General features: G+C 40.2%; 1 protein-coding gene across 9 annotated transcripts in view; it reads right to left on the bottom strand.

The window, feature by feature from the left end:
* LOC143221777 (tyrosine-protein kinase Dnt) overlaps positions 1 to 16,513 on the bottom strand; it is a 170,858-nt gene that overhangs the window by 45,151 nt on the left and 109,194 nt on the right. For all 9 annotated transcript variants that reach the window (XR_013011851.1, XM_076447279.1, XM_076447281.1 and 6 more), the window contains one exon: positions 11,343 to 11,547. Coding sequence is in view for 8 of the 9 variants with exons in the window: in XM_076447279.1 (XP_076303394.1) it covers positions 11,343 to 11,547 (205 nt within the window). In the remaining variant the exon portion in view is untranslated. The remainder of the gene's footprint in view (positions 1 to 11,342; positions 11,548 to 16,513) is intronic.

Below are 16,513 nucleotides of genomic sequence, written 5' to 3'. Positions count from 1 at the left end.
AAATTCGACACGGTAGGTGTTTCGAGAATGTAATCGTACCGTCCGATCTTATATGTATTTTGGAAAACGCGTTATACACTCTGAACTTTCTCGAGAGATTAACTTTTAGTCGGTGCAATTGTTGCAGAACGTTCCTGCAACTTCACTGTTCACTATAATAGAAGATCCGAGTGCTTGAAAATCATAATTTTAGGGGAAACGGGGTTAAACTTGCTGAATTCTTACAACTCGCTGTTGCTGAGGCGCGAAAATTGCTATGGACGAACACTTTTGTGGGCCACTGTATATATGAACATGAAAATGTATTTATTAATACTGTGGCGAGTATTTTAATGCAATAAAACGAAAACTGAACAATTTTAAGTTGCGACGTTTTTCTCGTGCATTAGCCGTATGTATTATGTATGTATGCAGAGTGAAGGTTAATAGACTAAAAATAGCATTTTTTTATTTTTTCGTAATGAACGCATGAAGTCTGTGTAGCGTGTACTTATCAATTATTATTCGAAGAGAATTTGATCTAATTTGACGGTAAGACCCGAACTGAAAGACCCTTAACCACCTAATTCGATAAAATGACACGTCATCGACACTATCTCTCGCCGGTTCGCCGCAGCGCACTATAAACTTCCACCAGCCGTCACGGCAAATATTCGTCAAAAAGAGTTAATAGACCGTAATTGAGTTAATCCTCTTACACGCTAATATCCGCCGTGATCCGCCGCGGTATTTCGCTACCGGGAGCCTCCAGCGAGCTGCTTAAATCACAAAAGTTTCGAGAACTTGCTATATTAAATAAACTTATGCATTTTCGCGGTAACCGGGGGCGAGCGCGACGGATTACCGTCGGATTTTGTTTGAAAAACTCGGTACGCCCCTTCCTTTCCAAGATGACATCGTATCGTTCCAAAGTATAAAAGATTTTTCGCTGTGAATATAACAAACCTGTCTGCGTAAAGTACGAACTAGCGATGACATGCAAATTCGCTAACCGTAATTTATCACAGTGTATTCGATGGATCGAGTAATTTACGTCACAGTTACGAGAAGAATCGACCAGTGTTTCGGGCGCGTCTCCGAAACCGCGGGAATAGGTTCGCGGCGAAATAGTGCTTGAAACAGGGTCGAAGATAGACAAGAAACTCTCATTACATATCAGGAAATCCGATTTTCCGTCAGCTGTTCATTCTCTCCTCCAGATTCGCTGTCTCCGGGCTGCTCTCACCGCGAACTCTGTTCTCAGCATCCCACGTGTCCTTCTTTCAGCGCCGGAAGTGGAGGTCGCGAGACGGTTCCGTTTTCCTCAGCTTCTCTCCTCGACTAGTCTCCCGTGAAACCGAGAGAGAGGGAGGCAAGCTCGAAACTTTATCGAATTTGCGGTCGTGGGGGCCGCTTTCCACCAACAACTTTCTCTCTCGACCCTTCCAGCCCTTCGGCGCCTTTATTCAGCTATTCCAAGCCCGCCAACCTACAGCCAGCAACCTCCGAGAGCACGCTGTCCACGAGGAACTGGTACACGTGTAAAACCGCCCCCTCTCCTTCTCTCGTCCTTTTTTTCCTTGCCGGCTCTTTTGTACGGATTTTCCTTCCATCAACCAGTTTCCCCGCAGCTCTTCGTTCCTCGGATGATGGGGCGGTCTCCGGCTTTCTTTCCTCGAGAAAATGTACGGTGTTTGCCGCATCGTGTAAACAGCGGTCGGATAAAGGACTGATCTTGAACTTTTGCTATATCGGACGGGCTTTGCGGTTCCATCCGCGAGGGCCTCCCGGATCGATTACACTGTCCAACAGCCAAAAAACGTTTCGATTTTCACTGTGCGATTCTTATAGAGTTTTTTGTGCTGAACATGTACGTACATAGATTAAACATGTTTATACATTCGTAATGTATTTATGTTGGACATCACTGTATTCGGGAAAGTCTACAGAATCTTTTGCTGTAAAGAACAATTCAAAATCTTTTGTAATAAGATCACAATATTTGTTTAAAATCGAAATATCTGTCTTGTTCTCAAAATCAAATTTCTCGAAAATTGTGCGTCTAGGGGAAAAATTAAGATTTGGAATCAGCGCAAAAAACTACAAGAATTTGCACAGCGAAAATCAAACGTAAAGAAAAAGTTGAAATTTGTTGGATAGTATTATCTTTTCGGAGTTTTATTCGGCTGCAATGGACGTTCATTGCATTTGTTCGGTTTCCGTAAACTTCGTTCGTTCCTCTTCTCAATTTCAGTTCTGCATTATCATTCTATTAGTTGTGATTGGAATTTTTCATTTGGATCAGTTCACCTTAACGCTTCTATCAACCGGAAGCATATTAGAAGGGTTTTCAATAATTATGCTGTACGAGAAGCTTCGAATCCTCTTTTACACAATAATCCAAAATAAAATTATTAGATTATGTTATTGAGGGTGAGTTTGTTGGTTCATGATTAATGAGATTGACGAGAATAATCCTGTAGTATAAATATAAACAATATATATATATATATATATATATAAACATGTACTGTGATTGTGTACTGGTCATTCACAGAAAGTCCGTATAGCCATTTATTCTTCAGCATATTCTCCCTTAAGCTCAATACATTTTTTCCAGCAATTTTCTAATTCATTTATCCCATCTCTAAAATGATTTTCCTCGAGACCTCTAAAATACTCATCTACGGCTGCTATAACTTCATCAAAATGAAAAACGCCTGCCACGGAGTAATTTTTTGAGGTTTGGGAACAAATGGAAGTCAGAAGAGCCGAGTCTGGTGAATATGGTGGATGCTGCAGCAATTAATAGCGTAACTCCTTCAATTTAACCATTGCAAGAACACCTTTGCGAGCCGATGCATTGTCCTGGTGAAAAAGGACTTTTTTCTTCGCTAAGCCAGGTCTTTTCTCCCGAATTTGTGCATCCAGTTGGTCAAAAAGGTTTGAGTAATACTCTCCTGTTATTTTTTGCCTGGTTTGAAGGTAATCAATTAACAAAATTCCTTTTGCATCCTAAAAAACGGATGCTGTGACGTTCTTTGTCGATTTTGACCACTTTGGTTGCTTTGGAGCTGAACAACCGGGCTCAGTCAACTCTGCGGTTTGTTGTCGCAATGCAGGATCATAGTGGTAAACCAAAGTCTGATCCATGGTTAGAAATCGACGCACAAAGTCAGTTTTATTATATTTTTTTGCAAACGATCCGAATGTTGTTGAAAACATTTCGCGCGAATGCGTTTTTGATCCGAATTTAACGAATGTGGCACCCATCTTGTCAATAGCTTTCTCATACCTAATTCATTAGTTAAGATTTCATGAACTGATCCAGTTGCGATGCCTGTGGCCTCAGCTAAATCAACCACAGTTAGTCGGCGATCTTCCAAACCCAAATCATGGACATGATCGATCATTTCTGAAGTGGTTGCAGTTCTTGGACGTCCTGAACGTGGATCATCATTAATGTCTGTACGACCATGTTTAAATAGAGCAACGCATTTTTTACCATTGCAGATGAAGGAGCACTGCCCCCTAACACATTCACCATATCATCAAAAATTTTCTTTCCACTTTTTCATATAAATATTCAGTGTTTGCACGATTTTTCAAGTTTCCCATTATTCTAACCAAAGCAAACACGTCTACTTTAATCAGCTGCCTAAAGCAAGCTATTTGACAGATCGATTTGGAATGTATGGTATGTTCACATCAAGGACGGATGTTTTCAACAACGAAATGTGTCAGGCTACGAACTTTCCAAATGACCTGGTAATTAACATTCAAGTCCTCTGAAGAATTGCTCGTAGCTCAAATATCCACTTTTACACAAAATAATCCGAAATGAAATGATTAGACTATGTTATTGAGGGTGAGTTGTTGGTTCCTGATTGAGGAGAATCTTGTCGAATATTTTTCCATATCTAGGACAGAATTTATTGGATACTACGAAAGCGTTGTTTTCCATTTTCAGTCGGAGTAAACGAGATCGAGTATCCTTGTCCAGAGCTTATAGGAATTAGCTTCGCGTGGCAGCTTGAATCTCGAGTATTTCTTTGCCGATGCAAAATACGTATCTTCCGCTACGTATCCCATCATCCGTACAAAGGGACCCGAGAGTAATTGAGTAATCGATCATCCGTGCTTGAGCGAATAAAGCGGATAAATCAGCAATTTACAATTTTTATCCATCTCCGATGGGGCGCAGTCTACTGTGGAAGAACGAATATGGGGTGAGTGCTCCTCTTTTTTCGGTCTTTTACCTCTCTCCTCCTGTTCTCCATTGAAGAATACGATCAACCCTATTCGCTTCCGTCGATGCTTTCGAACGGTGCACGACCTAGCAGCCGGTTGATTTCTTTAGTCGCTTGGAATTCAAATTTCAATGGATATCGCGCTAAATCGAACGATATACGGAAAGATGCGAGGAGCCGCGCCGCGCCGACGTTCGATAAGAACTGTTCCTTCCAGACGACTTATCGGGGAAATTATGATGACGATCAGGAAAGGCTTTATCCTCTGGGCATCATTTTCCCTCGGAACCTCTCACCCAGCTATTCTTTCATAGCTATTTTCTGACATTCAACTGTCATGTCTCTTCAACTTCTTCATTGTTTTTCATCAACAAGTCGAGGTTTGAAACAAGTTTTAAGACGGTATCCCTACCGCAACGGTAGTTACAGGATGAGCCCGGTTTCGTGAATAAACTCTTCCAAATTCTCTGTTCTCTAAATCTTCCGTTCTGCTCCACAAAAAAATTACGAAAAAATTTATGAACATTCTACCTAATAGCACGCATGACAGTGAATTATTTCAAAATTTTTGGCTACAGAATCGAATTTTAAGAAAATTCGGAAGCATAAAATTGCCTATTTTATATCGAAGTTTTCAGAGTGCCACGTTCATATTGTTATGTTAGTTGTGCCTCATCGTGACTATTGATGTGTACTTTCTTCAGATTTTGCGAACAGGTTTAAAAAAATTGGAAATCTCCAAAAATTCGAGAAAAATGCATATTTCGTATTGAAGTTTTGAAGATACCAGTTCTATAAGAACTCGGTACATAATATTGACAGTATTGTTCTTAATTGTTAGGTTAATTGTGTCTCATCGTGACTATTGATGTGTACTTTCTTCAGATTTTGCGAACAGGTTTAAAAAAATTGGAAATCTCCAAAAATTCGAGAAAAATGCATATTTCGTATTGAAGTTTTGAAGATACCAGTTCCACAAAAATTCAGTAATAAGTCGACACCATTGTTCTTAACTTTTTTCACGAGTTTTTCTATGGTGCATCGTACTTAAATAAAATATAAATCAATTTTTTCGATGTTTCTTTACTTTTTTCTGGGTGTATTATGTAATATTGAACATTTTTATTGAATCGAATGAAAAGGATGATTACAGTTTCGCTTTCCTCGAAGAGTGAACTTCCAAGAAAAATTAAGGTACTGCTGGAGCTTCGTGTCGAAACGAAACGACCCGATAGCAGAGGCATCGTCGAAAGAAATTTGGCAAACCCGAACGGAAGAGAGTGCACTGGAAAAATCCTTGCATCCCCGGAGCGGGTTGGAACAACAACGAGCGTAAGAAACATTCGAAGAAGTCGTTAAAGTCACTCGGGGTGCGGACGCGGCGATCACAATAACAAGACCAACCCGCGGGTTTTCCTGGCGGTTCGAGCGAGAATAAAAGGGGAACGGGGTGATGGAGAAAACACAGAGATCGCGGAAATGTCGAATAAATATGCAATCGAGTTTCGTAAGAGCAGCTGACCGTGGCTGCGTTCGCGTAACAAAGTCTAACCGGCGTTTTCCGCCTTGAAAAGAGCGTTTTACATTCATTTCCTCGGGTAGGAAAGAAACGGCGCGCGGTATCACCTGGTCTCTCCACGGTACAAAGAGGAAGTCGTTGGAGGGTGGTTGTCGGGGGTGGAGAGAGAAAGAGAGAGAGAGAGAGAGAGAGAGAGAGAGAGAGAGAGAGAGAGGTTACACACGCGGTTACCTTTCCACCCCCTTGTTGGTGTGGAACCCTCCGCAACCGGAGAAACCGAGGGAGACCGACGAGCGAACGGTGAAAGACGCGGGGAAAACGAAGAGGGAAACTTGAAGTGAGTCCTGTGATTGTTTCGGCTTTGATCTTGGATCAATTTACCGGGTGTACGCGTATGTCGGGCCCCTTCGTGTTGCCGTCTCGAAACGCCACCCTCCGAACTCACCCCCTCGAAACCAGCGACTCGTGATCCAAGAACGAGGCGAGCGTTTATACAAGGGCGAACAACATAACTTGATCGCCTTAAATATTGGATGATTGCGAAAGTTCGTGCCCCGTTTCAAATGAAACACAACCGGTTGCATTTTTAAATGGTTCATCATTATATGTATATAGCGGGTGGTTCTGGAAACTGGGACAAGTTACTGTTCTGTTTTAAGTAAAAAAAAATGTATAACTAAACTTTTTAAAAACCACGCTTATATTAAAATGCACTAAAAGGGAGAAAATAAATTTTTCAGACATTAGTGACTATAAATAAAAGCGTGGAGCGCTAAACTCTATATTGACGTGGGCGCTCCACGCTTTTATTTGTAGTCACTAATGTCTAAAGAAACTTTGTCACGTCTGCCGACGTGTTGCCATAGGTTATAAGCATAGCCAATAAGAGTAGGATATTGTAACCGTAATTATTAAGAATATTGATTAGTTATAAGTAGTCATACTTCGCTCCGTTCATCAGATCCGATTCTCACCTCATACCATATACCCATTCTTATCTTAACCCTTGTATAATAATCATATCTTAATGTATTCCCCGTAACAGTATCACGTAGCATTCACCGTAATCATTAATCGCGCGCTCCTCATAACATCCATAGCGTTATGTCTAACGAGACATCCGGTAGAAAATAAGACACCTATGTATTCGACCTCACGATCCTAAAAAGAGTTCAGTCAGTTCAATTCGGACAGCCAGTCTGTCACGTTCGTTCAAGACTCCAGCGAGGCTCGTCGCCTCCTGGATGTCCCGGTCCAGACTCCGACGAGTCCTCGCTCTCATCCGCCTTTGAGCGGTCCTGATATAACACGCGCTTCTAGTTCATTATAATTTCATTTCATACGTTACAAATATATTCCCAGTTATTAATTTAATAAGTGAGTCTCGCTTAGTTCTTCTCCCTACATCCTCGCGCTGGCGATACTTTCCTATTCAATTCGCATTCGCCGCTATCAATTACGAAAGCTCGTGCGCGTCAACGAACACGGGACGGAGGACAACAGCGGGGTATCTCCCGCCAACCGAGGATCACCGACGACGTGATCTTCCCAGGACGAGTGAGGATCATCGTCCTTCCTACGACGATCCAGCCTGATTCGACTGCAGCCGTCAGCGAGCAACGGAAGCAGTTCGCATAAAGGAAGCCTGCCTGTCTTCACCGATCGCTATACTCAACTGTCCGATAAGTTGCTAGATATTTCCCTGCGAAGATTCGCGCCGTCTCAGTTATCTCTGTTCTCGTCCGCCGCTTTGGGGCGAATCTACTGTAAGCGTTAAGTAGAATACGCATGTTCGCGAAAGTCGTGGTTCCCAGTCAGACGTCGGACGTAACGTGCCGCGTGGACAAAAGGTTGTATCGCATTTGAGAGCGTCCAGTAAGGGGGATGGGTCGCGGAACGATAGTTTTCGCAAAAGTCAGACTCCGGGACGTAACAACTTATTTTCTCCTTTTTAGTGCATTTTAATATAAGCGTGGTTTTTAAAAAGTTTTTTTCTATAGAGGGTGTCCCAAGACCCCTTCGACTCCGGGAAATGGGAGGTTCCTTAGGTCATTTGAAGCAACATTTTCCTTTGCACCAATGTCAGCCGGGGCTTTGTTTAGGAGTTATTAACGAAAAACACGGACCAATCAGAGCGCGACCTAGACGCGCGATGGCACGTTCAGTCCAGCGCGCCGGGAGACGAGCGCGGTGTAACGCCGCGATGCCGCAACGAACAAGAGTTTCTCGAGATTATGTGAATCTTCTCCGATTTGGATGAGCTTTGGATATGATGTCAAGACCATCATTCTGAACAACATTTCCCTTTACAGTTTTTGTCGGCCGGCTTTAGTTTACGCGATAAATGTAAAAACTTGTAATTGTAAATCGATCGATTGTACTATCTTCTACCCGATTTGGATGAGCTTTGGATATGTTGTCAAGACCATGATTCTGAACAATATTTCCCTTTACAGTTTTTCTCGGCCGGCTTTAGTTTACGCGATAAGTAACTTGTAATTGTAAATCGATCGATGTACTATCTGAACTATCTCCTCTCCGATTTCGATGAGCTTTGGATATGTTGTCAAGACCATGATTCTGAACAACATTTCCTTTAGACTTTTTGTCGGTCGGAAGAACTTTACTTGTCAATTCATATGGGTGGATCTCTTTACCCGACTTACGGCAACTTTACCCGAACGAGGGAAAAAGCAGAAACTGATTGTATTAAAACCTCACTTATTCAGCCGTAAATCCATTTGCTGCTTCGAAATGTGTGTCACTGGGTCACTCGGTGACGAACTGCACAGATGTCTTCAGGTATACGACAGTACCGAAAGCTAAGGGACGTACGGTCAGGTCGACGAACTGCACAGCCGGTGGTAAAAGGCCTACGGGATGCGCGGTCAAGTCGACGATCCAGAATTTCACTTTCACTTTCGAATCGATAAATAATTCGTATGTTTATTTCACACAGATGCCTTGAAATTTTTCCACACTCACAATCACTGTTCACATTTGTCAACACATAGTTATGCACTAATAATAATTGCCATATCCCTTGTCCTGCTGCACAAATCACAACAATCTGGTAATGCAATCACTAGACTGCGGATTTCATGCATTTGTAGCAAACATGAGTAGGTGCATTTTAAGACACTAGAGAGATTAAAGTAATTTCAGAACACCAATGTATTATTTTCAACTTCTTAAAATGATCACAGTAAGAATCAAATATCTGTCTGGCTCCTGTCCCTTGTAATAGCGGCAGCCAACTTTCATTTTACATAAAGATCCGCAGTCTAGTGATTAGATTAAATAATCGTTTAATTAGTTTAAGCAATTATTATTAGTGCATAACTATGTGTTGACAAATGTGAACAGTGATTGTGAGTGTGGAAAAATTTCAAGGCATCTGTGTGAAATAAACATACGAATTATTTATCGATTCGAAAGTGAAAGTGAAATTCTGGATCGTCGACTTGACCGCGCATCCCGTAGGCCTTTTACCACCGGCTGTGCAGTTCGTCGACCTGGCCGTACGTCCCTTAGCTTTCGGTACTGTCGTATACCTGAAGACATCTGTGCAGTTCGTCACCGAGTGACCCAGTGACACACATTTCGAAGCAGCAAATGGATTTACGGCTGAATAAGTGAGGTTTTAATACAATCAGTTTCTGCTTTTTCCCTCGTTCGGGTAAAGTTGCCGTAAGTCGGGTAAAGAGATCCACCCATATGAATTGACAAGTAAAGTTCTTCCGACCGACAAAAAGTCTAAAGGAAATGTTGTTCAGAATCATGGTCTTGACAACATATCCAAAGCTCATCGAAATCGGAGAGGAGATAGTTCAGATAGTACATCGATCGATTTACAATTACAAGTTACTTATCGCGTAAACTAAAGCCGGCCGACAAAAACTGTAAAGGGAAATGTTGTTCAGAATCATGGTCTTGACAACATATCCAAAGCTCATCCAAATCGGGTAGAAGATAGTACTATCGATCGATTTACAATTACAAGTTTTTACAATTATGTATCTCGTAAACTAAAGCCGGTCGACAAAAACTGTAAAGGGAAATGTTGTTCAGAATGATGGTCTTGACAACATATCCAAAGCTCATCCAAATCGGGGAGGATTCACATAATCTCGAGAAACTCTTGTTCGTTACGGCATCGCGGCGTTACACCACGCTCGTCTCCCGGCGCGCCGGGCTGAACGTGCCATCGCGCGTCTAGGTCGCGCTCTGATTGGTCCGTGTTTTTCGTTAATAACTCCTAAACAAAGCCCCGGCTGACATTGGTGCAAAGGAAAATGTTGCTTCAAATGACCTAAGGAACCTCCCATTTCCCGGAGTCGAAGGGGTCTTGGGACACCCTGTATATATATATATTTTTCTACTTTTTAATCTTTTTTAAATGAAACACAAGATATAGTAATACTGCTATGAAATAGTAAGATATAGAGACGCAAGATATGGAAATACGCAAGATAGAATGAGGGGATGACTCCGAGAGACGACGTCTCTTGATGGAGTCCGAAATTGTCCGAAGTGGAACTGAATGAATGGAACACCACACTGACTGAGCTCCTTCGGTGCGAAATGGGTCAGTGGAGTGGGGATGAGTCGGAGTGGAAACGCGTAGTGGAGTAGGGAGCACTGGCGCACGGAGTGGGGATCGCTGAACGCAATGACGTACTACTGTAGTGGGACGAGATGTGCCGGTTAATATTAAAATTTTTTTTCTCCTGAACGCACAGTTTTTTTTAAAATTTGTTTTTTAATATTGCTTGTCATCTAGTTCTGAGCCATGTTTAAAGTTTCAAGTCTCCAGCTCAACGGGAAGTGGTTAAAAATTCGATTACAAGATTTGACGCATACATCAACAACGACAACTCGGCAAGCTAATATAAGCGTGGTAAATAGAAAGTAAAAAATGATGGTGTCCTAACTTCCTATGACCTCATTTTTTATGTGGATGTATCCGCCAGGAGTAATTGCACTTTATTCTTTAATGCAAAGCAATTTTTTTGTTAAACCAATCGATCCGTTTCATTATGTCAATACTTCACGAGATATTCGACAATTTAACTGTAGGCCTTATTATAAATCACATGTCAAATACATTATAACCAAGTGTAAACCAAGTCGCTAATGACCTCGCTGGTAATGCGACCGCGTTAAAATAAACTGTAAATAAATAAATAATAATAATCCATTTACAATTCAATTTCGTAAAAACCCCAAAAAATCGTTAGTGTTTCATATTTGAAAGCCCGTTAGGTGAACAAAGTGCTAATATTCGCAGGCTGGACTAGCCTCGAGCACCGCAGCTTGTCCACGGTAAAAAATGAAACAGCTTGCACACGCCAACTGTGCATAATCTCCGTGTAATCCGGGCGCGTTCGATCGAATATAAAATTCAGTGGATCGAAGCGCGGATATTGCATCGCGCTTAAGGCAAAGCCGGTTAAACATTTACGGGGGTTCGGTTGTGTTCGGATAGTTTTGGGGGTTGGGCGGGGCGAGGCAGGCCGGAAGCGAGCAGGGTAGCTGGGATACTTAATGCAATATCTTGGTCGAACTTCGCATAAAATCATTTTGCACCATACCTGGCTGAGATGCGTCACATGGCTGGAGGCGTAGTAACTCGCTCTGGAACCGCAGGGTCTCGCATAGAGCGGCTCCAGGTCCGCAATGGTCGCGTAACTTCCGGAATTCGCGCTTCCGGGTCGTGGGTCGACCCTAACCAGAACAGAACTTCTGGCCAAGCCGCCGGTGTCTGCCGCTGAATAGCTGCAGCAGGGCAGTGTTTTCCTAAAAGGGCAGACGACTCTGTAGCCACGTAATGATTATACACGGAGTTAATTATTTCTGTAATGCACGACATGCTCCGCGGACGCCTAGCCACCTGCGTAAATAATCATCCAACCCTGAGAACGCTAACTCCGGGCTACGGGCTTTTCTCATAGCAGGACTTATCGTTTAGCTTTGCTACTGTGTTTGGCTACTTCCGGTGCTAGCTGGACCAATGCACAGTGCGCCGGTCTGGAAACCCGCTTTTTGTGGCCAAAAGTATATTGGCGTTATTTCAAAGTTAAAGGTTACGAAGTCAGAAATTAAGGGTTCCCACGTGCCCGAGCGAAAGTGTGGTGGCGCACACACACACACACACACATCGCTAGATGCGCATATACATATATGCAATTACAAGCGTGTTTTTCTACACAAACTGACGCTTCAACATCGCAATGAGGAGTTCAGAAGCAGTCAATTGTGATTCCTAAAAGTCCAATCTATGTCTGTCCAGTGCCCAAAACGCATATTTCTACGTTATCGCTTACGTTTCGCAGCATGCGAAAAATGTGTAGGAGAAAAAACAGCACCTCGAGGTTCTCCGAGAGTTTTCACATGCTGCCGAATATTATCAATTACTCCAAGATAACGCAACAATATGCATTTTGGGCTCTGGACAGACATAGATTAGACTTTTAGCTACATTTAACGATAACCAGCTTTAATATTGTATTGTATATTGTAATGTTATGTTTAGCGAAAAATAAAGAATGTTAGTTACAACTCTATTAATGTGTTCTTTTTTCTCAACCCTGCACATGAATATTCGATAATAGAATTAGATTGACATCTTCAAAAATTTGGGATGCACAAAACAAGATTCCATTTTCGAAAATTTTACGGCTGCCTTATTTGTTGTTGAGTCGTACTGCTGAATTTCGTGCCACCTCCTTGGATATCATGTTCTCCTAATACAAAACTCACTTTTTCGAGGTTTTAGAAAATTTTCCTCGAAAATTGAGAAAGTAAGTATTAGGAGAACATGATATCGAAGTAGGTGGCACGAAATTTAGTAGTGCAACTCAATGACAAGTCAGAAGCTCGAAAATTGGCGAAAATTTTCGAAAATATCGAAAATTGGGAAAATATTAGGAGAACATGATATCGTAGGAGCTTGTACGAAATTCAGTAGTACGTCTCAACAAGTAAGGCGGCCGAAAATTCTTCGAGAATCGAATTTTGTTTTGCGGATCCAAAGTTTTCGAAGATGTTAATCTAATTCTATTGTCGAATATTCATGTGCAGGTTTGAGAAAAAAGAACACATTAATTGTTGCAACTAACATTCTTTATTTTTCACTAAACATATCATTACAATATACAATACAACATTAAAGCTGGTTATCGAATATTCATGTACAGGATTGAGTAAAAAGAACACATTAATTGTTGTAACTAACATTCAGGAGAATAGTCTCCATTCTTTTCTAATCGTAGAAAAGGATCGTGACTATATAATTGATTAATAAAGCTGTATTCTTTAAAATTTAACCATTGAATTTTATTTTCAGATCGGGCACGAACTTCTGCAATCATCTGATTAGCAACATTTAAAAAATCGTGATGATCTCCATTTCTTTATAACAAAAATTTTTTGGCGGATCATAGGAAATGTTTTAAAAATCGTGTTAATAGTACATACTATTAGCCAACAACCGTATTCCCGTTAAAAGCACCGGTTCTCGTTAGATCACCGAAGTTAAACAACGTGGAACGTGACCGGCACTAGGATGGGTGACCGTCTGGTCAAAAACCGGAAAGTGACCCACCCGGGGTGTTTTTCACGTGTTGTTGGCAAAAGATGGTTCGGAACCCACCATAAACAGTAGGTCCCGCTGAAAAGGCGATGGTGAGAGTGGAAAGAGGAAGAGGATTGGTAAATGAATTTGAAACCCTGAGGGGACCAAATATCATGTCCATAATAGTACATACTATTATGCCGTAGATATGACACGAGTAACAGTACAACGCAAAGAAAATATAAACATAAATAGGGTGAGCGATAAATATTTATTACGAGTATTAATGTGTGTATATTATCCATATATACATTATTTATTAATTTATAAATACATAAAAATATTTGTATTTTTGTAAATACGCATTTTTTTTTACCTGCCGTTGAAGGGATAAAAAAGCTGTGGAATTTCGGGGGAGAATATATTTCGTTAATTATTTTGAATGGCACTGGTCTTTCTCAAAAATCTGAAAATTCGACGTTTTTAATCAGGAATCTAACTGGCAACAACATTAATTGATAACGACGGTAATAAAGTTATCGAATTTTTTTGGGAATAATAGTTGATGTGTTTCCTGTTGAAACTTTTATGACGGTATACGATCACGCATAACGCTCTGTTTCGATGACGAATTTATTGTACTCGAACTAATTGTTGTTCGTTTTGAGCGATCCTCTTTTGCGAAATTCGTCGGTGAAGCGGGAATAAATCGCAAATGAAATTTTCCGCTCGACGAAATTAAAATATTCTACTGGTACATATAGAAAATTTGTGCGGCAGACTTTGAGTGATCGTCTGCGAAATTTTATTGATAAGCGAGGCCAATATCAAAGGGAATTAAGGGTTCCGAAATTCGTTTAATGACGGTATTTAATTCGTTCGTACTATCGTCGACAATTGTGTAAATTGTGTAAAATGTTCTACAGTTTAGTAACATTATTGTGTTTAATTTTGTAGTATTGCCAATTTCTATCAAAAATAAAACAATTCGATTAATGTTTTCATTCGCTTCATAACTTTTAATTACTCGCATATGATATTTACAGTCTCAAAACTTTAAATTTAGTGTTTCAAGCATGAACGAAGGTGTCGACTACACTAGCAAATATCTATTTTGCATTGAAGTAGTTATTTTGTTCAATAAACATTTATGTTGCAGTCATATAAAGTAAACAATTATGTAGAAAGTGGTGTGCAAGTAACTGAAGGTTAATTGTGTTTTGTTCCTAGCAATTATTCTTCTGTAATATCGTGCCGAGATTACATTCTTTTGTCTCGTAAAAACGTACGAGCGAAAGCATGAGCAGATTGGACGCAATTATATTTCAAAAATTACCGTGTCGCATAATTCTTCGCGAGAAATTTTTCATCGTATATTACATGAAAGTTAACAGTGCTTTTCGAGATTTTAACGCATTCAGGATTTCTCACGACGCTTCTGCCTTATCTCTTGCAATTTCTTTTTCACGATGATCACAAAACTTCTCCCGGAAGTTGTTGCGAAAGTATGATGGATGCTTTCAAAGTATTTCGCGAGTGATTTCAACTTGTCCGACCGAAAATGAAGTACATGTCGAGGGCAAATGTTGGAACTTGGAAAGACTTAAAAACTTTCGAGATTGTAAGATGTTTGTTCTCGTTTCACGGTTTATTTTCCAGCTTTGGTAATAATCTTTCCGGTGTTGAAGAAGCACTGCGAGTTGGACATAGAAATACGAAAACTTATTGTTATTCTATATTCTATTCAATTGAGATTGAACATTGTAAGGGATCCGTCAATCATGAAGACAGTTATAGATAATAAAAAAGAAGGTGTATAGTTGTTTTAGAAAAATAATAGTCATACGAGTTTCAAAAGTTCTCATTTTATGCAAGTACGTGGCGACGCAATTCATTGATTCGTACATTCACTTCAACGATTGAAAGTATTCGGGAAAGTGGCAATTTCAATTATATGCAATTCTCGATATTTACATTTCGAAAGTTCGATAAGCTTCTCTATATTGAATTTGCTAGACAAATTTTGAAAATGTGGGGCTACTTTGATTATATTTAACAAGTATGTAGAATAAAGTAGTCATAATTTCTATTTCCGTTCTGAATGTGGTGTTTCATTATTTAATAAGTCGAACATGGCCATGAGTATAACAAGATTTTCTGACGTCACTAATACTGTATTTATCAGTATTATATTTAGCAAGTAGGGTAAGGTGACCAAATATGGTATAGTCGCCTATTATGGCACTACCATATATGTATCTTGTATAAAGAAGAAGTCTCACTCTAGTGAGAAAAGCCTCAAACAATAGTTTACCATGTTTACTTAACAGTGTGCAGTGCATTCGCACCATTCTATAGATTTTAGTATCGATCCTCTGCCAGTTGTGTCTCCACGTGTTTAATAGTTTTGTGGTTAGATTTTCGATAGTATCTTTTTCGAGGAAGGTAAGTGATTTTGAAATGTTTGGACATATCTGTAGTTCCAGTTTATTTACATTAATGTTTCCCAACTGTTGGTTTGGGCTGAAATTCATTTTCTCTTTGTCAGTAGCTAGTATTATCAGTCCACGTGGAGTTCCCAATATGGCACTACCAAGAGTTCCCTAATATGGGTATATATATATATATATATATATATATATATATATATATATATATATATATTGACATTCTTGGTGTGGTGCCAAATATGGCACTAGGTGTCATATTAGGGACTCAAGGTGTACCATATTAAGAACCCCTTTCGCTGGAACCTGCAAATGACACACCGCAAAAAAAAACATTTTTCCCAAGCTGTATTAATTTTTGAACAAACTTGACCCCAGAATGTTATAGGGAGGAAATGCATCTACAACTGGTAATTTTTTAGACGAGAAAGAGCATTCTAAAATAATCAAAAAATGACATCAACGAAACGTGGTTCATATTGGGGCACTTTACCCTATGTATAATAAAGTAGTGATTATTTCTGTAGTATTTAATCTGTTTTCTCTTGATTACGAAAAGATTGAATTGAGAAGAACTTATTACACAAAATAAAATAAAAGAAAATAAACTAAAGTTTGTATAATAAATTTCGTACTTGATTGAGGTTATTCGACCGTGCTGGCGATTGCGCCTGATCTCATCTCGATTCTTTCCCGCGGAATTCACGAGGTATGCAGATGTCTCGTTTGCAACCCCCTGGAG

This window comes from Lasioglossum baleicum, chromosome 3 (genome assembly GCF_051020765.1).
Source record: "Lasioglossum baleicum chromosome 3, iyLasBale1, whole genome shotgun sequence".
NCBI classification, from domain to species: domain Eukaryota; kingdom Metazoa; phylum Arthropoda; class Insecta; order Hymenoptera; family Halictidae; genus Lasioglossum; species Lasioglossum baleicum.
The sequence above is the reverse complement of the archived record's forward strand: the minus strand, read 5'-3'. Positions and strand labels throughout refer to the sequence as shown.